Source organism: Corvus kubaryi, unplaced genomic scaffold (genome assembly GCF_017639235.1).
Source record: "Corvus kubaryi isolate FWS band 111438036 unplaced genomic scaffold, C.kubaryi_AGA036_p1.0 37300, whole genome shotgun sequence".
NCBI classification, from domain to species: domain Eukaryota; kingdom Metazoa; phylum Chordata; class Aves; order Passeriformes; family Corvidae; genus Corvus; species Corvus kubaryi.
The window spans coordinates 218624-239103 of record NW_024581093.1 but is presented as its reverse complement, the minus strand read 5'-3'; the positions used below and the strand labels follow the sequence as shown (position 1 = coordinate 239103).

Sequence of the window (20480 nt, the reverse complement as noted above, 5' to 3'; positions counted from 1 at the left end):
CCGGGGGCTGCAGGCAGCTGGCTGCGTAGGGGGAGCAGGGGGGCACGCCGAGGGTGCAGCAGCGGCAGGTGGGACACATCCCTTTGAGTGCCCTGGCGACACACCTGAGATTCCCCTGCCAGGGACACCCCTCCTTTGCACTGACCGCCCCCAGGGCTGTAATGAACCCGCCGAGCCAGGGCCGGGGGCACGGAGTGCAAAGCACTGCCAGAAGTGGGGGACGGGGGCACCCAGCACAAGCCCAGGCTACGAAGCCTCGTTGATATTAAATTGTCTTTATTACACAGATACAGAGTTAAGAACAGACATAACCTGAATCATAAAGTTTACATCTTTCACAGGTCAAACATACAGTACACTTAGAGAAAGCGGGGAACAGCAAGGGGGGGACAGCATGCCGAAGGAAAGTCCTACCACGTCATCTCTCTGGGCTGGCCCCACACCCCACGCCTGGCCCTGGCGGGGGGCTCTGGTTTCCAGCCCCTCAGGGCCCCCCGTGCCCCGGTGTGCCCGTGCCAGGGCTGGCAGGGCTCCGGGAAGCGAGTGCTGCCGCAGCCGGGAGGGAGGGGGGACACTGGCACGAGCTCCCTCCCGGGGCCGTGGCATCGGAGGAGCCCCCAGGGCTGCCACGGCAGGGGGGACATCCCATCACAGTGCCTGGGAGCTGGGAACACAGCGGCATCTTGTCCCCAGCCTCAGAGCCACTGGGATCCAGAGAGGCACCCCGAGGACAAAGGGGGGGACCCCAGCAGCCCCTGGAGGAGGAGGAGGAGGAGATGCTGCAGGGGGAGTTCGGGGGGCTCTGGCAGTGATGGAGCAACAGCCAGGCAGGTGTGGGGCCCCGCTCCAGCCTCGCCGGGATGTGGTACTTTGGTTTCAGCTGGGATTTTGGGTTGGGAACGCGAGGAAGGGGCTGCAGAGGGGACCCCGGCGCCGTGGCTGGCACCAGAGAGCCGCGTCTCTCCTGCCACCTCCCCAGCTCGGTGCCACAGCCAGCACCCTGCGCCCGGGGCTCTGCCTCCCCACGGGCACGGGGACCTGGGACACGCTGTCCCCATGTCCCCAACGCCGTCCCCCTGCCCCAGCCGCGATGGGAGCAGGAGACCCAGCAGCTGTGGGCAGCCACGGGGACCTGATGTGGCACCACGCTGCCCCACGGCCCCTGCCCCGGCCAGGCTGTGCCAGGAGCACGCTGCTCACCCACTGCCACCTCCCAGGTGCCACAGAGCCACCGAGGGGGCGCAGCACGTGGCACACGTCCCCTGGCCCCCCACACCCCCCAACAACACCATTTTGGAGCAAACCCCCAGGGAAGCACCCACAGCACCGGCACGGCATCACTCCGGCCCCGCGGCCGCTCCGTCCTCCCCGCAGCACAAATTTTTTTTTTGGGAAATCTCACATTTAAAGCTGTCGTTCTGGTTTGGCCGCCCGCTGAGACTGTGCCGCCCGTCACCGCCGTCCCCTCCCTCCGTCCCTCCCTCCGTCGGCTTTTGGTTTCGATGCAAGGTTCTGTAGGGCAGTTTTATTCTTATTAAAAGAAAAAAAAAAAAAAAAAAAGAAGGAGGAAAAGAAAAAAGAAAAAACAAATCATAATAATTCCAAAAAAAGCAAACCAGCAGGGAGTGGAAAGGAGAGCAGCCCCTGTGGAAGTGCTCTCGCCCGCGGTTTCCCGGCGAGGTGGAGGTAGAGAGGCAGAGCCCCGGCAGGAGCGGGGCCGGGGGCAGGCGGGGACACGGCGGGAGGGAGGGGACGGGCCGGACAGCCGGGCGAGCAGGGGCGTCTGCAATACTCTTATATATTACCTCTTCTCAGGAAACGTAAGAAAAATAGACAATATTACATATGTCACACCATAAATAAAGTGAACAGTCGAGGGAGGGGCACCCGGCAAAGCTCCCAGGGCTGGAGGGGCACAGAAACCACCCAGGGGGTGCAACGAGGTCTTGGGGGGGCACAGAAACGTCCCCGGGGTGGTACCAAGACCTTGAGGTGCACAGGAACTCCCTGGGGGGATGCACCAAAGTCTTGGGGTGCAGAGAAACCTCCCGGGGGATGCCCCGAGACCTCAGGGTGCACAAGAAGAGCCCTGAGGGGATTCACAGAGACCTTGGGGTGCACAGAAACCCCCCAGGGGGATTCATCAAGGTCTTGGGGTGCACAGAACTCGTCCAAGGTGACGCACCAAGATCTTGGGGTGCACGGAACCCTCCCAGGGGATGCACCAAGGCCTTGGGGTGCACAGAACCCCCAGCAGGGCTGGGTGCTGGTGGCACAGGGCCGGTGACATCACCCTTGGGGTGTCCCAAGCTCTGCTGTGGCCCAGCCCAGCCCTGGGTGCAGCACAACCCCCCCGGCCCCGAGCCCTTCCCTCCTCTTCCTCCCCTACGGAAAACACACAGGATGGGTTTTGCAAATGCGGAAAAACTACAGCTCCTCTCGATGCCAGGCCTCGCTCGGGCCAGCGCCACAGCTCCACGCTTCCTCCTCATCCTTTATTTGGCAAAAGTCTCTTATTATTATCATCATCATCACTATCATTATTATTATTCATTTTTGGACCTCTGCAGACACTATTTACATTCACATTAGCGCACAGCACTGCTGCCTCCGCTCGGAGCCGCCGGACTTTCCGTATTGCACTTCCGTCCTCTGCGCCGCTCCGGCGAGGCAAGAATCCCAAATAATCCACATCGTCCTTGGCCGCCGCCTCGGCCAGGAAGGAGGCAGCATTCCTTTTCCTTTCCTTCTCCTTTTCCTCTTAAAAATCCTTGTGAAACAAATCCAGCGCGGGGTGTGGGAGCAGCCTGGCAGTGAAGGGATGGGGGGTCCCCCGACGGCTTCGGGGAGGGAGAAACCCAAAATCTGTCTTTTAATTTTCTTTTTTTTTTTTTTTAATTCTCTTTTTTTATTATTCTCTTTTTTTTTTTAATTCTCCTTTTTGTTCTCCTTTTCCAGGGCGGTGGTGGGCAGAGGTAGAGACGTGCTGGCTCCGGCTGCGGTTCTCAGCCCCATCTCCCCCTCCCACACCTTGGGGGTTGGGGTTTTAGTAAAAAAACACCTTTTTTTTTTTTTTTTTTTGCTTTATTTTAATAGAAACTCTTTAAAGCCCCAGAGGCACGTCCATCCATCCTTGTGGGGAGGGGAAGGAAGCGACAACAGAACGAAACGAACTTTGGCAGTGGAGAGACGTTTGGATCTTCCTTGGTTTTGGATTTCCTTTGGAGCAGAGGTGAGTCTGGTCTGTTCTTGGCTAGCTAGCAAGGTAGTTACAGGTGAGCATCCGTCACGCGTTGTCTGGTTTTTGGATTTTCTTTTTTTTTTTTTCTTTTTTTTTTCCTTTTTTACAATTTCTTACTTAAAGCCAAAGAGTCCGACGTTTTCTTTTTTATTTTCTTTATTTTTTTTACAAAAAAAAAAAAAAAGGTAAAAAGAAGAAAAAAAAAAGGAAGAGAGAGACGAAGAAAAGAAGGTTCTTTCCTCCTCCAGGTGAGCCTCTTGGCAGCGCTGATGTGGGATGGGATCAGGCTGGTCTCTCCCCACAGCACTACGTGGTGAGGCTGGAGCCAAATCCCTCATCCAGAGAGCAAAAAAGGAAAAAAAACCAACCAAAAAACCCAAAAAATCCCAAACCACAATCCCCCAACCGATAGAAAACCAACCGAAAAAAGCCAAAACAAAGACTGAAGAGAGAACAGAGACCGGTATTTGCCTTAACTCCACTTAAAGCCCAGTTTGAGGATCTGTGAGGATTAGTTGTGAGAGCTAGAGAGGTCGTTTCGGAGGTCACACGAGTCAGGTAGCTGAGGAAATTGCACCGGGTGCAGTCCGTGGCTCTCGCAGTCCGAGGGCGGCTCAGCGGGACGCGCTGTCCAGCGGCGCCGGCGTGGCCGGGGTGCCGGCGCGGGACGCGGCCACCGAGCCCGCCTCGCTGGGGCTGCTGGCCATGGCGGGCACGCCGTCGGGCTGGCCCGGCCCGGGGGCGGCGGGGCCCGGCAGCCCCTGCAGAGTCTGCCCGCAGACGTGGTGGTGCTTCTCCCAATCCTTGTGCTGGCAGAAGGAGCCGCAGTAGCGCGCGGTGTTGCAGCCGCTGCACGTCTCGCTCGCCTTCCGCCCGCAGTTCCAGCAGCTCTGCGGGAACGGGAGCACAGCCTCAGCTCCGGAGCGTGCACCCCCAGGCCGGGCTGGGCACCCTCACCCAGGACCGGGCACTGCATCATCCCAGACCATGCACCCCTGTCCTGGACCACGTACCTCATCCCAGAGCGTGCACATCCATCCCATCCTCTGTATCCCCATACTGGACCAGGCACACCCATTCTGGACTGTGCTCCCCTGTCCTGAACTGGGTCCCTCTAATCCCGGACCATATAACCCTACCCTGAACCACGCACAACATCCCAGACCATGCAGATATCCTAGACTGCGTCCACATCCAGGACTATCCACCTCATCATGGACCACACACTTCATCCTGGATCCTTCACTCCATCCCAGACTGTGCTCCCCCATCTTGGATATCCTCCCACATCCAGGACCATGCATCCCCCTTCATGCACCTCCATGAAGGACCGTGCATCCCTATCCATGCACCGCATCCAGGACCATGCACCCCATCATTGGCCACACCCCACATCTCCACCTCAGTGCAAGAATTCCCCTCTCCTCCCATCCCATGGCGCTGCCACAGGCTCCCGTTCCCACCCTCGCACGCAGATGCTGCAGCCTCGATTGTGAGAGGAGCAGGTCCCACACATCAGCACTGCCACCAGCCCGTCCCCCCAGGGTCCCCACCTCGCTCGAGTCCTCCTGCTGGTTGATGACAGTGAGAGCATCCTCGGACGCCTGGCGCTTGGCCTCGGCCAGGGCCCGCTCCATCTTGGCGCGCTCCGTCGTGATCAGCTCGTGGGCTTTCCGCTCGGCATCCGACACAGCCTTCTGCAGCTCGGACATGGCCTGGCGCTTCACCTCGTTCACGGCTTCTTCTGGAAGGCAGCAGCCGAGCATGGCCAGGGTGTGCCAGCGCCCCACCATCCCCCCTTCCCTCAAAACCACCCCAAATTCCTCCAGCACCACAGACATCCCAATGAGGGCAGCTGGGGCAGAGCCCCTGCCGGCTCAGCGCTCTGCGGGGGCTGCCCACCCCACACTCACCAGCCTTCCTCCAGATCTCCTCGGGCATGTACCCAGAGAGCGGCCGCGGCACAAAATCCCGGTGAGCGTCTGCGAAGGAGAGAGGGGACGCCCTTAGGAGACGCCGTCCCCTTGGAACGCACCCACCGGCAGCGCCGGACCCCCGGGAGAACGGCGCGGGCACCCCGGAGAGGGGCGCAGCCCCCGCCCCGGGGCTCAGTACCTAACTGGGGAGCCTCGGCGGCGGCGGAGGAGGAGTTGTGGGGGCGCGCGGAGGGGGGGCTGCCTTTCTTCATATCCTCGGCGTCGCTGTAGCGCCGGATCCAGTGGTTGAGCTCCTCGCGATCGGCCTCCTGGCACCGCCGCAGCACCGTCAGCGACCGCCGCGTCTTCTCCACCATGTCCATGATGCAGTTCAGCAGCTGCGGGGCAACAGGAGGGATGGGGAGGGGGCTCTGCTGCAAGCAGCCGGGGGGCTGCGGTGCCCAGCGCTGGGCAGGGGGATTCGGGGTGTGCCGGGCTGTGCCAGCTCCAGGGTGCTGCGCTGGCTGCGGAGCAGAGGATGCTCGGGAGAAAAGCCCCGTGAGGGACACGGGGCAGATGGAGGGCGGGATGCACACGGGACGGGGCAGGGACGCTACACGTACGTTGTTGAGGTGTTTCCACTCCTCCGCCCACTCCCGGTCCGTGAGCCGGTGGTCGATCACCTCTTCCTGCCGCGTCCCGTGCACGGCTACAAGGCAAGAGCGGAGCGGGGTCAGCCCCCCTGCAGGACCCCTCTCCCTTCAGGGGGGCCCCAGCCCCGTTCCCCCCCGTGCGTGGGGACAGCAGGGCTCACCGGCGGGCCGCTGGCGCTCGCGGAGCTCCCGGGGGTCGGGGTGCCGGTAGGTGTCCCGGTAGTGGTGTGCCATGGCCATGTCCTCCAGGCGGTAGTGCTGGGGCAGGGGCGGGCCGGCGGGGGGGTGCCCCAGCCCGTTCGGGGGGTGGCTCAGCCCGTTGCTGGGGCTGTAGCGCTGCGCCGGGCTCATGGTGCACGGCCGCTTGCTGAGGTGCTCGGGGTGCAGGGGGTCTCGGTCCAAACCGTTCTCTTTGGTCCTGGCCGGAGGAGAGGAGATGGTCCTCACTGGGCCCCCGGGAACAACCTCCCCTTTTCAGGGATGTGTCCCTGAAAAAGCCCACACGCCCCTTCCCGGCTGGCACCTGTCTGGCGTCCTCCTCTTGCCGCTCTCGCCCACCTCCAGGAGCAGCTCGGAGGAGTCGATGGGAGAGGAGGCGTTGGCGTCCAGCAGCAGCTGCTCGTGCTGGGCCAGGTACTGGGCCGGGGTCTGCTTGGCCATGCGGGCGCAGTGCAGCAGCTCCCGCTGCAGCAGCGGCAGGTTGGCCTGTGGGGGGTCACAGTCCAGTCCGCGGCCCCGCAGCCCACCCGGAGCAGCCCGGCTGTGCCCCCAGCTCGCCACAGGCAGGGGGTGCGAGGCAGGCAGCTGCCTTCCCTTTGGGGTCCCGCTCCCCTTCCCCAGGGGACAGCCTTGGGATGCCAGTAGCATACCCAGGGGCAGCTGGGCTTTTGGGGACCACACATGTGGCACCCCACAGGGTTCAGACACAGCTTCAACAGAGCTCTCCTGCATCCTGGCAGGGGCTGCAGAGCACCGTCCCCTGAGCCAGGTCGGCCATCTCGGTCACCCTTGTCCCCACGACTGCTCCCTGGGGACTGCACCTCTGGGACCCCCAGCCTGTGTGGCACCCACGACTGTGAGGATCAGCTGGGAACTCCCCTCCCACCCACCCACCGTGTCCCCCCCCACGGTGCTGCAGCCCCAGGAGCAGCAGGAATTAAGCAGCAGAACCCCCTTTTGCCCGGCGCTCTGGCTGCCAGCCCTGGATTTCGCCTGAGGCAGCTGAGCCACAGCCAAATCCCATCTGTGGGACACATTAGCGCCCGAGCTGGAGCTGCAGTTGCGGTGAGCAAGGCCGGACCCTCCCTCCCCTTCCCTTCCCCGGCCAGGGGAGAGCAATCCCACAAAAACAGCAAGTCCCCAGTCTGGGAAGCACGCCGAGCCCGGCTGGTTGCAGTTAGGATAATGAGAAACATCTGGAACGGGTGGTGGGAACAGCTGGGAGCACGGTGCCAGGGCGGCCGCCGCGCTCTTGGCACTGGGACAGCGGTGATGGATCCCAGCCTGCCTGGAGCCACAGGGCCACCAGTGCCTGCCAGGGCCTGGGGCTTCACCTTTCCCTGCTCCCATGGATCCCAAAAACCCTGCAAACTGGGCAGGAGGGGAGGGGGCTCTGCCATCCCCCTCCAGCTCAGCCTGGAGCAAACCACTCCAGCAGATTCCTGAGGTGAGCACAGACCTCCACTCATGGACGCCTGCTCTGGGAGGCCTGGGATGCAGAGGTGGAAAAGGGGCTATTTTTGCACTTTTAAATTATTTCTTTGCTAATGAGGGACAGGGGACACTGGGCTCGAACATCTGCCGGCAGTGCCGGTGCTGCCAGGCGTGCCAGCGCCGGGCAAATCTCTCCGGAGTGGGGTGACACTGCAGAGTCAGCACGAAATTAAAAGGCAAATAAAAAAAAAAAGAGGGAATTTTTAATGAATTGCAAATGGCAACCAGCTGGGCCGACCCCTTGCTGTATTGCAACCAGCCCGGCCCTGTGCGGCTCCACACGTGTGGGGGCACACGTGTGCCTGGGGGGACACGGGCAGACCCACAGGCGGCTGCCAGCCCCAAAGCCACCCCCAAATCCCCTGTGCTGAAATGCTGCCACGAATCCCGCCATGCCCAGGCTGGGGCACCCACCTTGAGGAAGGGGATGACGAAAGGTCGCAGCGGGAAGTTGGTGGCCTCTTGGAGCTTGGCGTGAAACTCCTCGATGGTGAGGGTGGAGTTCTGTGGGGACAGCCTGGGCTCAGCACCCCTGGCACAACCCCCGCACCCCTGGGGGACACTTGGCTGGTCCTCTCCCATTCCTGCTCCTCTGCCAGCTCTGCCGCGCTCACAGGAAAACCACACTCAAGGGAAAACCATGCTCAAAGCTTCACTGGCAATGCCAGCAGCCAGGACCCAACCCTGCAGCGGCTGTGCAGATCCCAGGAGATGCTGGGAAAACAACCCCCTTTTCTCCAGGATTTAGGTCAATCTAGGCCCCTCTTTCCCTTTTAGCAGCATCTCCATCCCCAACAGAAAACCCAGGATCCTCAGATGTGGGCGATCCCGTGGCTGACCCCGCGGCCGGCGGACGTACCACGAGCCCCAGGACGAGGGTGCGCACCCGCTCCCCGATCTCGGGGGAGATGTCGTTCCCGAACTGCTGCAGGGTGGTGAGGAAGCGCTTGAGCTTGGACAGCTGGCGGGCGCCGCAGGCCGGAGGGAGCTGGTGGGTGGACAGGGAGGCGCTGGAGGAGGTGGCCGGCCCGTTGCTGAACCCGTTGGGGGTGGACGGAGCCCCATTGATGGCGGTCGGTGAGTGGCTGCTCCCGTTCATCACTGGGGAGACAGGGGAGGGGGGGTCAGAGCGGGTGGCTGTGCCCTGGCACGGTGGGGACAAGGCTGGGATGGCAGAGTGTTCTGCTGGGTAATGCGGGGCTGGCACCCCCTGGAAGGCTTCACGATGCTGCTGCGTCCCTGGGGCCGCATCCTGGACTGCTCCCGGTGCTGTGGGGAAGGAGGGGATGCAGAGCATCTCCCAGCACAGCAAGGGCTTGATCCAGCTCCTCAACAGCCAAGGCAGCCAAGCCAAGGGCTCCATCCTGGCCCTCTGGGAGCTGCTCAGCACTCCCAGAGAGAATCCAGGAGCCATTTCCCACGGAGCCCAGCCTGGCTTGCGGCACATTGCCACCTCTGTCCCCAGTGCCCAGTCAGGAAGGACAGGAGCTGCCTGAACACCCCACACCGGCAAACCCAGGAGGGATATTTTGGGGTGCCAACCATCAGCGTGGCAGACCCCTCTCTCCTGCACCAGCTCCCTGTGAGCACAGAGACCTTTCCCCGGCCAGCGCGGGTGACAACACGCATCACCCATGTCCCGCCAGCGCGGGTGACAACACGCGTCACCCACGTCCTGACCGCGCGTCGCCCTGCGGCCCCCGGCACGCACGCGCCTGTCCCCGCTGGCATCACACTGACCTGGGGGTGCTGTGCTGCCCTGCCAGCCCTGCCTGCTCTGGGGGGCTCCCGCTCGCTCTCCGGCCGGGCAGCGCCCGCCACCCGCTGAAGAGGTGCCGAAAATAACCCGGCGGCCACAACTGCTTTTATTCCCGCGACAGGTGCGTTCCTAAGTTGGACACCACACATGTCCCTGCGCCGGGATGGGGTTGGGGGTCGCATCCCTGTGACCCGCCGGGGCAGGGCGAGGGGCTGGCGACGGGGAGCACCCCCGGGGGGCTGCGGCTGCGCTCGGGTCTCTCATGAGAGCGGGTGTTTCATTTTACTTACAAAGACAGACCATCGACCATTTCAAGCAACCATGAAAACGGCCGCGAGGCAGAAACGTCGGAGGGCCAGCGTCTCGATCTGCAAGCAAAATAAAACACGCTATGATGAGAGAGCAGAGGGGGCAGCTCTCGGCCCGGGGGGCCCTGCACGGGGCGCTCCTCACCGTGGGCACGCGTGCCACGGGCAAAGCCGCCGGACACACCGGGGACCCGGGCCCCTGTGTCCCACCGCAGCCACAGGGAGGGTTCAGGGGGTGGATGCTCGGCTGTCTGATAAAGTCCCCACATTTTAGGGACTGAACAAGGTCCCCCGAGGCCAGGAACAACCAAAACACTGTGGTGTTCCATGCCAAGCTGCTCCAAGGCGCCAGCCTTGTGTCTCAAACCCTGCTCCATGCTGAGCTGTGGCAGAAAGGCTGCCTGCACCCCCAGCCCTGTGTCCTGCATCCTGCTCTGTGCCAAGCCATGGCACAGAGGCCGCCTGCACCCCGGCCCTGTGTCCCGAATCCCTCTCTGTGCTGAGCCGTGGTGCAGAGGCTGCCTGCACCCCTGGTCCTGCATCCCAGACCCAGCCAAACCTGGGCTGCCACGTCAGCCACAGCGCTGGGATTGAAACCCAAACCCCCTCCAAGCACAGCCAAGCACGAGCTGATTTCTAGAGAGCCTGTCCAGGAGCGCTGCTGGGGGGCTGCAGGTGTCAGGGGCTGCATCTCAGGGGTTGGTTTAGGGTTTCTTCTTCCTCACTGGGGTTTTTCTAAGCAGGAAACAGCCACAAGCAAAACCCTTGCACACACATGAGCCCGGGACACGTCCCGGTGGAGCTGGAACAGCCACTGACAATGGCCACTGCCACTCCTGTCAGGGGGCCAGCCTTGTCCCCTGCTCTTCTGGATCCCACCCTGCATGTGCCCTGTCCATCCATGTGCCAGGACGGTGACAGCGGCACAGTGACCAACCCCTGGCGCAAACCCTGCGGGTGTGCAGTGAGCCCACGTGCCTCCAGTACAGCCACCACCTTGGGCTGTCCCCAGTTCAACTACAGAGACCGAGACTCCCACCTGGAGTCCCCTGATGCCACCACGCCACAGCCTCGGCAGGGCAAGGAGGTCCCAGCCACTGTGGCTGGCCATGACAGCACCCTGCCACCACTGGGTGCCACAGGCAGAGGGACAGATGTGTCCCCACACGCCTGGGACCCACCACGGGGCCATCTCCGATCCACAGGAACTCCCCCAACCCTCACCATCCTCCAGTCACCCACTCCTCTGTGCCAGCACTGGTGACCGGGTGGCAGGAGAGCAGGGTGTCCCTGTCCCCAGGGACCTCGCAGGGCACTGCTGGCCACGGCCAGTGCCACGGCGCTCCCCGCGGGAACATGCACGAGCCACGCCTTGGGAATGTGCACCCAGGGAGCTCATCCAGCCCGAGGACAGGCAACGTCACCCCACGTCCCAGCCAGCACCGCGCTGGGCTCTGCGGACGCTGCTGGCCCCGGGTGCCGCGTGTGAGGTGAAGGCGAGGGGAGCTGGGCAGCCCCAGGCTGGCAGCCCCAGGCTGGCAGCGCGGTACTCACTGGTGCTTGGCGTGAAGGAGGGGTGGCGCGTGGCTCCCTGCGTGACGGCCGGCGGCGGCGGGGGCATGCTGGGCGGCGTGGACTGGGCCTGCGTCTTCACGTCGGCCGGAGAGTCAGGCATGGTGGCAGCCGGAGTCTCCGCGTTATCTGCGGGAAGAGGGCACGGGGTGGTGACCAGGGTGTGCCAGGCAGGGCCGTGATTCCCTGGCAAACAGAGGGGACACTTGGGGACTTCAGGCTGGCCTGGGCATCTCCGCTGCCACTGTAGGATGGCAGAGCTCAGGCAACGGGGACAGTGCCTGGTGTCCTGTGTGCCACAGGGTGGTGGGGAGGGTGATGGACCTGCTGTTCACCTGCACAGCAGTGGGGACAGTGCCCTGTGCAGGGACACAGAGTGCAGGGACCGGGTGTGGGCACCGCTCTGCCCCTGCAGTGCCACCCCTGCTGTGTCACATCACCCCTCATGCATCCTGGGAATTCCCGCTGCCCTCACCATCCCCAGCAGCATCACCCAGGGCTGGCACAGCCCCAGGCAGGGATCGTGGGATCACTGCAGCCAGTGTTTGGTGGCAATGGCAGGACCCACGTGTCCACCAGTGACTGTCCCCCCCAGCCCTGAGAGGCCCTGCAAGGCCAGATCCTACAACCCAGGGAGCGCGGAGCTCCCGGCCATCGCCATCACCCCACTGGGCATCGCCGCCTCCCTCCCACCTCCCTGCGCTCCCAACCCCAAATAACGCCCGGCAGTGCATTCCCGGGGGGAGCGTGCCAGCACCATCCCCTCCGGCCGGAGCACGGCCCCGGTGCAGGCTCTGGGCCCCGCGGCTGCCACGCCGGTGGTGACGGGTGGCCACAAGTGCTGGCAGCTGCGGGGATCTGTCACTGTGCCCGCGCTGCCGCCGGCTCCGGCCAAAGATGGAAGCGGCCGCCACGGCCACCCCCGGCCGTGGGGTCCCCCCTGCGCCCCAGCACGGTCCCCCCCAGCCCAGCTGATAAACACTAATCCAATATTCACCCTTAATCCAGGGCAACTGTGGGGAGATTAATTGAACCCGGCCGGAGCACATTGGCCGGGCTAAATAAGACCAGGGCCTCATCCCCACAGAGATGCTGCAGCCAGTGGCATGCAGAGCACCAGGAGATGGTGTAAGAGCCAAAATCTTGGCTGGTCACCCACAGCATCCTTCTGGGTGGCTCCAGCACCATGGATATCCACCCCTATCCGTGACACACTGGGATCCTGCAGATGCCTGGATGTGCTTGCTCCAGTTTCCCATTCCTTGCAGGAGAAATCCCAAGAGTACGCAGCTTCTCTCCCCCCAAAACCTCAGTTTCCTTACAGGGCCTGCCAGAATAAACGGTTTGTTTTGAAAAACACCTTTTATTTTCCTTTCCGTGGAAATGTCCATCTCTGGGCAAAGCTTGTCCAGCCTTCCAGGCTTCCCCCATCACTCAGCGGAGCAGGATCCACCTCCAAGGGCAGAGGCTGAGCCGTGAGTGTGCACAGAGTGTGCCCCTGTGAGGGGTCACAGCTGCAGCACCTTGATCCCACACGATCCTTGCCTTCATCCCTGGCCCCATCCTTGCCTGCATCCCTGGAATGGTCCCTGCCTGCATCCCCATCCCAGCTCTGGTCCCCCTCACTGCCCTGACTCCCTAGCCATGCCCACACCAGGGGGAAAACATGGGTACGTTCATCCTGGCACTGACATGGCTTTTCCACAGCTTCCCATCAGCAGGAAAGTTTCCATGAAGCTGAGCAAGCACTCGGGGAAATGGGGCCTGGTTCTGGTTTTTCTTGAGTTTTCCTTTTTTTCCTCCAAGTTTTAAATTTTCCCCAAGGTGTTTGCAACCCAAACATAGCTGGGCAGGCAGAGGAATGATCCCAAACCCAATGGGATAAAGAGCTTGGAAGGCCCAGAGGACCCAACAACGGCTGTGCCACCAACCCAGGTCCTTTGCAGGATGGGATGAACTCCATGAGGGGTTTTGTGGGGGGCAAAGTGCAGCCTCCTCTCAGCACCTCCAAACAGCGATTCCCCAGCACAACTCCAACTCCGCTGGAATTATTTTTCCCTCCATTTTTTTCTCTCTTTGGGGTAATTTGTCCCAGCCGCTCGGGGCCGTGTCTGTTTTCCTCCATCTGGTTTCCATTAGGTCTGTGCAGCCCAGATGAATAAGTAATAATATAAAAATAAAAGGATTAGTATTTTCTCCTGGGCTGGCGGGAGCGGCTGTTCCCCACCCTGCCTCCCGGGGCCGGCGGATGCCGGACCCCCGCACACCCCTGTGTGACCTCGAGCCCCCCATTTGTCACACCACAGGGTTTAACCCCCGGGCAGGGTCCCTGCTGGGGTGACACTGTCACACAGCCACGCATTCCAGTGGGCACACGGCATCCTGCAGCCTGGAGCCGGAGGGACAGGACCAGTGCCGGAGGGATGGGGCTGGCAGCCATCCCAGCCTGGCATTTGCCGTTTCCCACAGCCCCAGGGAGCCCATCCAGCCACCACAAGCCCGGGGTTGTGCCTCCTCCCCGGGCAGCAAGTGGGATGTGCCAGCTCCGGGACGAGCCCGATGAGTGCGGAGCACACGGGCTGGCTGCTCCGCTCTGCGTTCCCCAGGGATGGGGATGGAGCAGGCAGGGAGCTGCCCCTGGATGTGGCCACTGGAAAGCTGCGGCTCCCTGCAGGCAGAGCTCCCCGGGCGAGGAAGGGGTTAAGGGGAATTCAGCGCCCAGCATCCTTCATGCTCTCCAAAGGGCCACAAATGAAATCCAGATGCTGGAGGCGACGTCTCCCCGAGCCAGGCTGCCTCCGAAACAAAGGCAGGGAAGCATTCCTGCTCCTCAGCTGCCGCAGCCAGCGGGGCCAACAACAACTCCCCGATAAGATGGCAGGGCCGGAGCTGTCCCAGCTGGAGCAGGTTTGGAAGCGTGCAGTGCCTGAGGCCGGGCAGCAGCGCCAGACAGTGCAGCAGCCCGGCAGAGCTGGTGGGACCTCACGGCACCGGCAGCTCCCTCCTCCCCCGCACCCATCCTCATCCTTTCCCAGAGATCAGCTCCCTCCTCCCCCGCACCCATCCTCATCTCCTCCCTGGGGCCGTGGTGACATCGGGAAAAGCTGACAGCGGGCAGCTTGGAGGTGGCTCATTCCCAGTTGCACTTGGAGCAGGAGTAAGGAGAGCAGCTGTGGGATGCTGAAGGTGGGTTTAGGTGGGATATTGGGAAGGATTTCTTCCCTGGGAGTGTGGGGAGGCCCTGGCACAGGGTGCCCAGAGAAGCTGTGGCTGCCCCTGGATCCCTGGCAGTGCCCAAGGCCAGGCTGGACATTGGGGCTTGGAGCAGCCTGGGACAGTGGAAGGTGTCCCTGCCCATAGCAGTGGCACTGGATGAGTTTTAAGGTCCCTCTCAACCCAAACCATTCCATGATTCCATGATGATGCTGGAGGGATGCTGCCCACCCACCACCAGGGTGTCCTGGATGCTCATTTTGGGGAGCCAGCCTAGCAGGGAGCAATCCACACCCGGCACTCATCTGCACTAACAAAGCTCTTTAAAAGTGAATCCAATTAATTAAACTCTCTGCGCAATTTGTAAAGGAACCCAGGTTCAGCCGGCTCCAGTCCTGGGGAGCCCCTGCAGGTCATCCCCACCTTCCCCACGGGCATCCTGAGACAGGTCCCGTGCCCCTGGCCCAGCTGGGACACCTCCCACCAGCACAGTTCCAGTAAAGCAGATGGCACCATGCTCAGGTACATCCCGATGTGCTTTGCTTTCTGAGCACACTGCCTGCACCCACATCCCCGGAATGCCAGCGCTGCTGGGCAGATACTCCACGGGCACCAACTCCCAGCAGGCCCCAAGCCCCCCCAGTCCCCTCCCACCTCCCACAGCGTGGCAGTGACAGCACAGCTCCACACGAGACATCTGCACCCACAGCCAGGCTCTCCACGCACCCAAGCCCCCAGAATCCCACTTTTCAAGCCAAAACCATCCACCCAGGGACCCAAACCAGCTGGCTCGGTGCCACCAAGGCAGTGCCAGCAGCTCCCGCTCGCCCCGAGCTGGCGTGGCCGGGGGTGGGGGATGGGTTTGATTTTTCCTCGAAACAACAACAAAAAAGCCAAAAAAAAAAAGGCGCCCTCTCTGTTTTACAAGCCTTCATTTGCTATTGTTTATGTAAACAGGTAAATTGTTTCGTATCTCAATTAAAAACATCTGCCACATAAATGAATACCAATTAACTCATCCTGTTTTTAATTACTCTGTTAATTACACACAGGCAGCAAAAAGGATGGCAGGGGAATAGGGAAAGCATGCTTACACCCCCCCTTCCCACCTTGCTCTTGGCAAGGATCCGAAATGTGCCCAGATAATGATGGATTAAGGTGAAAACCGTGGCTCGTGGCCAGCTCCGGCGTGGCGGTTCCCTCCCGGGGCTGCCGGGGCGCCTCGCAGGGGGATTTCCCGGGACCCTCTGGAGAGGTTTTGGAAACCCCAAGCGCCATGGGATGCCCCAGCTCCGCCTGCGTCATCCCCCGCGCCGGGCGGCGCAGCCCCGCTGGCATTCCCGGTGCCAGCCCCGCGCTCGCTCTCTAAACGCGTCCACGGGAGAGAAACTTTGGGATGGCGAGGGGAGCGAGGAGGCAACATCCGCATGGACCGAGCGCATCCTCGAGGTGCCCGCGCTGCCCTTCTGGCACGGAGGGGTGGCCCCTCGGCACGGGCACGGCTGCGCGGGGTGGGTGACATCCCTGGCGAGGGACCCCGGGCGCCGCCGGCCCCCCCGGCTGCGGGAAGCTTTCCAAGCGAGCAGATGGGGCAGGGGAGCGGCGGCAGGAGGAGGAGGAGAGCAGAAAAGGCTATTTTCTCACGCTACATATTTTACAAGTCGAACATTTTGTGCATTTCAGCCCTGCCTGTAAAAGCATCTCGGGCTCAGCCCCGGGACTCGGCGGCGGAGCCTGTGAGTCAACAGCGGCTGGCGGCGACGTGGCTGCTGGCGGGGGGACGGGCTGGGAGGAGGGGTCCCCCATGCACAGGGTCACTTTGGGGGGGGCCCCCCGGCCTATGGGCCAGCAGCACCCAGCCAGGGCACAGTACCTGCTGCAAACGCCGCCGCAGGGTCGTGCCCGCTGCCACTGTCGGGTTCGTCCGACCGGGGTGGCACGGGGAGGTGGGCGCGCACACCCTGCTGCTCCCCAGCTGCCTTACACTCCTGGAAATTAAATATCCTGGCTAAACACCAGGAGTAAACAGTGCCGCGGGCAGCCCGGAACACCTGGAGAGGAGCAGGGCTGCGGCTGACCCTGCAGGAGCTGCCCCCACCCAGGAAACGCCCGCGCCTGGGCTGCACCACTCTCTGCACCATCCCCCAACGCAAAGGGTGCCAAAGGGGCACCCCAAAACCAGCCCAGCGCCCCGGTCGGGGATGTCCGCAGCCATGTGCACGGGGATGCTCCTGCCCAAAGGTGGCCTTGGCGGCTGGAGCAGGGACAAGCGGCACACGCGGGGGATTCGCGGCATCCTGGAGGCAGAGAGGGGCTGGAGAAGGGAAACCTCCCCCTGCAAACCCCAGCTCCGGCGGGGAGCTCCCGGAGAGCTCCCTGCAGCGTGGGAACGCCGAGGCGCCGCCGGCTCCCCAGGGACCCCGTGCCAGATCCTGCCCCGCAGGCGCCAGCCTGGTACCGGCTCCGAGGGGGTGCCGGATCCGGCCGCGCTCTCCCACAGCCTCCAGGCTGCCGCCTCACCGACTCTTTGTCTATTTTTGAACCACGGGCTCCATTTCAAGGCGATTTTGCCCATGTGAAATTGAATCAAAGAACACAGGAAAAAATATTAATGAGAATTTTGCAAAATAAACAGGAAATCCCTTGGATGTTTTCTGGAACCATTGGTCAGCATCTTCCGAAGGAAAGCTGTGGGTTTGTCAAGGTGGGGTTCCCCCTGGGGAGCCTGAGCACAGCGGGAGGGACGGCAGAAAACAGCTTCAGGAAATCTAAAAACAGCCCCAAAGAGGGCAACAGCACTAAGGCCGGGCCAGCCGGGCAGGGGGGTGTCCTCTGTGCCACCAGCCCATTCTTGCCTCTGGCTGGTGAGGATTGATCCCAGCTTGGGGACTCCCATCGTCCCCATCCTGATGGGCAGCTAAATCCATCTCCCACGTGAGATCCAGCTTGGAAAGCACAGGTCAGGCTGCAGCACCGACCACATCCCCCCGGCCCCAGCAGCAGCGATTAAGCCCAGTTTAACCCAGGGGCTGTCCCTGGTCCCTCCCAGCCCCGTTCGTGGCACCCGGCCCTGATCTGCCCCAAACCTTGTGCTCACTGTGCCCGTGCTGGTCTGGCCGGGGGCTGGAGAGGATCAGTGCTGGTGGGGGGGATTTGTGTGTCCCCCTAGCAGGGAGCCAGCCCCTGCCCCACTGCCAGCACTCCCAGGCAGCCCTGCACTTCCTGGTTGACTCGCTGCCAGTCCACTGATTCCCACTAAGAGATATAATAACAGATATTTTTGGGGTGCCTCTCCTCCCCAGGGGTCCCACAGCACCCAGACACCTTCCCGAGGTGGCTGCGGGACAGGGGACCGTGCACAACCACGGGCAGAGCCAAAGTGCCCCCAGACCTCACCAGGGATTTACGGCGACTGCTGGCAGCGAGCGGAGCCGAGACCCCCTGTCCACGAGACCCCATTTCCATGGCCCAGCCATAACGCCTGGATCCTGCCTGGGGATCCTGCATGCAAATATCCATGGCTCAGAAGCAGAATTTCAGGAAGGGACTTTGGCAGAGATGTGCCAGCCCCAGGTTCCCTGTGGGACCTGCCAGAGCCCACTCCTGCCCGCAGCAGCCCACCCCTGAAGTGGGGCTGAGCACCAGAATATTTTTCCATCCTGCAGCCTGGAAGTTCCCGATGTAAGATGCAAATCCTGCACCCACACGAGGCCTCCCCACTGCCCAAACCTGGCACCCACCCCACGCCAGCACCCAGAGCCACGGGGGAACAGCCTCTCCCCCGCCGTGTCCTGGCTTTTCCCCCTACAAACCAACACCTGCACTCAGGTTTTCCAAACAAAACACATCCAACACCTATCTGTTCCTGGGTAAAACCTTACCTGCCAGCGTGGGAGGCAGCCGGCAGGGAAAACCCCCTTGGCACAGCCAAGTTCACCTCCACTCGCCTCCCCAGCCACGGAATTTCTCCCTGTGTGGAAACTCAGCACAGGGACCTGCCTCACAAACCTCCGGGGATCCAAGAGCCCACCCCAGGCGGCAGCTCAGCTCCATGGGGCTTCTCACCCGAGGACCGTGGCTGTCAGCATCCTCCCCGGCTGCTGCTCCGTGTTTGCTGTGGGATTTCGGGATGGTTCCCCCATTTCTCCATGCCCTGTACCACAGCAGAGCTCACCCCACCGTGGCGCCGAGCAGGCGGATGTTCGCAGAGTGTCTTCAAGTCGCTCGACAAAGGAGCAGGGAATTAATATTCCTTTTAATTAAAGGCAGAAAAAATCTCTTTGTTCCTGAACAGAGAGAAAACAACAGAGGGAAGAGCTCAAAAGCTCTTCCTAAGCTGGAGACGAGACCATCGCTTGGAATCAAAGACACTGTCAACGCACACGTGACCTCGAATTAAAAAAACAAAATGAAACCCAGCAGCGGCAGTGGCTCCTCTCCGACAGCGAAGAAAAGTTGCAAAGTTTTTCTTGGCTAATAGAGGGAAAAAAAAGAATTCCAAGAAAAGGTGTGTTTAACTAGAGAAACGCTCTGCGGTATCCGAAGGCACCATCCAGCGGCGAGGGAATGACGGGAAGAGCTGATTTGCTCCGGCTCAGTGTCGCGGAGGAGCCACGGAGGAGCGTGGGGCCAGCCTCGCTCCATCGCTGCGCCGGCAGCATTCCCTTGGCAAAGCCGGGCTGCCCAGCTTAACGTAATCCAAAGGGAAAGCAAGAGCAGGCGGTGATGAACGGCAGCGCTGGAAGCTCCCGAGCCAGCCTTCCTTCCCAAATCCACGTCCAAACAAACATCCCCTGGCACACGCGAGGACTCTGCGAGTGTTCCCACCACAGCCCCGTGTCCCCGCCACGGACCCGTGTCCTCGCACATAAACACAGAACGAAGGTGGCTGGAACTTCCCACGGCAGCCCTGGGATTCCTCCCGCAAACTCTCCCAAGTGGGTCAGCTCCTCCTCGCCACCAAACGCGGCTCCAGCTCCATTCCACAGCAGCCGGAGCGGGATGCGGAGCTGGCTGCTTGGCGGGCAGACAGGAGGGATGCAGGGATGACAAAGAGTCGGGCGGCTGGGCAGGAATCGGGAGCCGCAACCGGGGGGGGTCTGCTGGGGGGTGGGCACAAACTCGCGTGGGTTCCCGGGGACGCTGTGCCGCCCCACGCCGCCCTGGCGCTGGGGAAGCGGCGACCGGGGACGCGGCGACCGGGGACGAGGACGGAGAGCAGGAAGAGCCCCGGGAGTGCAGGGAAGAGGGGTCTGCACCCCTCCGCCGCCGCCGCGGCAGCGCGGTGCGTGGGAGCGGGGCCCACGGGCGCGGCGATCCCGCTCCGCGCTGCCTCCGCCGCGGAGCCGCTCCGAGCCCTGCGCCCGCTCGCCCCGGCTGTGCCCCCGCTCGCCCCGCTCCGCTCCGCTGCTGCAGGCACCGCACTGGCTCGGGCACTCGGAGCATCCCCGTCCCCTGCGCACCGGCAGCCGCCCCGACAGCGGGAGCATCCTCCGGGCACCGGGAGCGTCCCCCGGGCACGGGGAGGCTCTCACTGCCCTGCGCACCGGCAGCTTCTCCGACACCGGGAGCTTCCCCCGGGTACCGCGAGCATCTCGGACTCCTGCACAACAGGAGCGTCCCCCGGGCACCGGGAGCCTCCCCGACTCCTTCGCGCCGGGAGCATCCCCCGAGCGTTCCCGGCCCCTTTTCCACAGGAGCCTTCCCGGGCACCGGGAGCCTCTGATTCCCCGACGCACCGGGAGCATCCTCCGAACACCAGCAGTACCCCACAGCCCCTCTTCCCTGCGAGCCTCCCTGGGCACCGAGAGCCTCCGATTCCCCTATGCACCGGGAGCATCCCCCGAACACCGGGAGCATTCCAAGCTCCGCTTTCACGGGAGCCTCCGCGAGCACCGGCAGCCTCCCCGTCCCCGTCCCCGCTGGCGGACGGCACTTACCGTCCTGAGGTGTGGCGGAGACGTGAGGTAAGTCCCAAGGCAGGGGCCAGCGGGGCCGGCAGGAGGGGGCAGAGCCGGCAGCGGCCCCCGGTGGCGGCGGCCCCGGCCCGCTTAAGGCCGGCTCTGGCGGAGCGCGGCCCCGCGGCGGCGGCTGCCCCCGGCACCT

At 62.7% G+C, this 20480-nt stretch overlaps 1 protein-coding gene across 7 annotated transcripts in view; it reads right to left on the bottom strand.

Moving 5' to 3' along the window:
- Positions 1-259: 259 nt before the first annotated feature.
- Positions 260-20480, bottom strand: part of CBFA2T3 (CBFA2/RUNX1 partner transcriptional co-repressor 3) — a 27830-nt gene continuing 7609 nt past the window's right edge. Inside the window, exons 1-12 of one of the 7 annotated variants that reach the window (XM_042027016.1) lie at positions 20315-20442; positions 11145-11291; positions 9573-9650; positions 8383-8624; positions 7938-8027; positions 6334-6515; positions 5972-6228; positions 5781-5866; positions 5357-5555; positions 5155-5223; positions 4795-4985; positions 260-4131 (exon numbers count right to left, since the gene is read on the bottom strand). In XM_042027016.1, coding sequence (XP_041882950.1) covers positions 3856-4131; positions 4795-4985; positions 5155-5223; positions 5357-5555; positions 5781-5866; positions 5972-6228; positions 6334-6515; positions 7938-8027; positions 8383-8624; positions 9573-9650; positions 11145-11265 — 1791 coding nt within the window. In that variant the 5' untranslated portion in view covers positions 11266-11291; positions 20315-20442 and the 3' untranslated portion in view covers positions 260-3855. Of the gene's footprint in view, positions 4132-4794; positions 4986-5154; positions 5224-5356; positions 5556-5780; positions 5867-5971; positions 6229-6333; positions 6516-7937; positions 8028-8382; positions 8625-9572; positions 9651-11144; positions 11292-18256; positions 18401-18440; positions 19441-20314; positions 20443-20480 lie in introns of those variants that run through there. The other 6 variants (XM_042027012.1, XM_042027010.1, XM_042027011.1 and 3 more) reach the window with 6 other exon arrangements.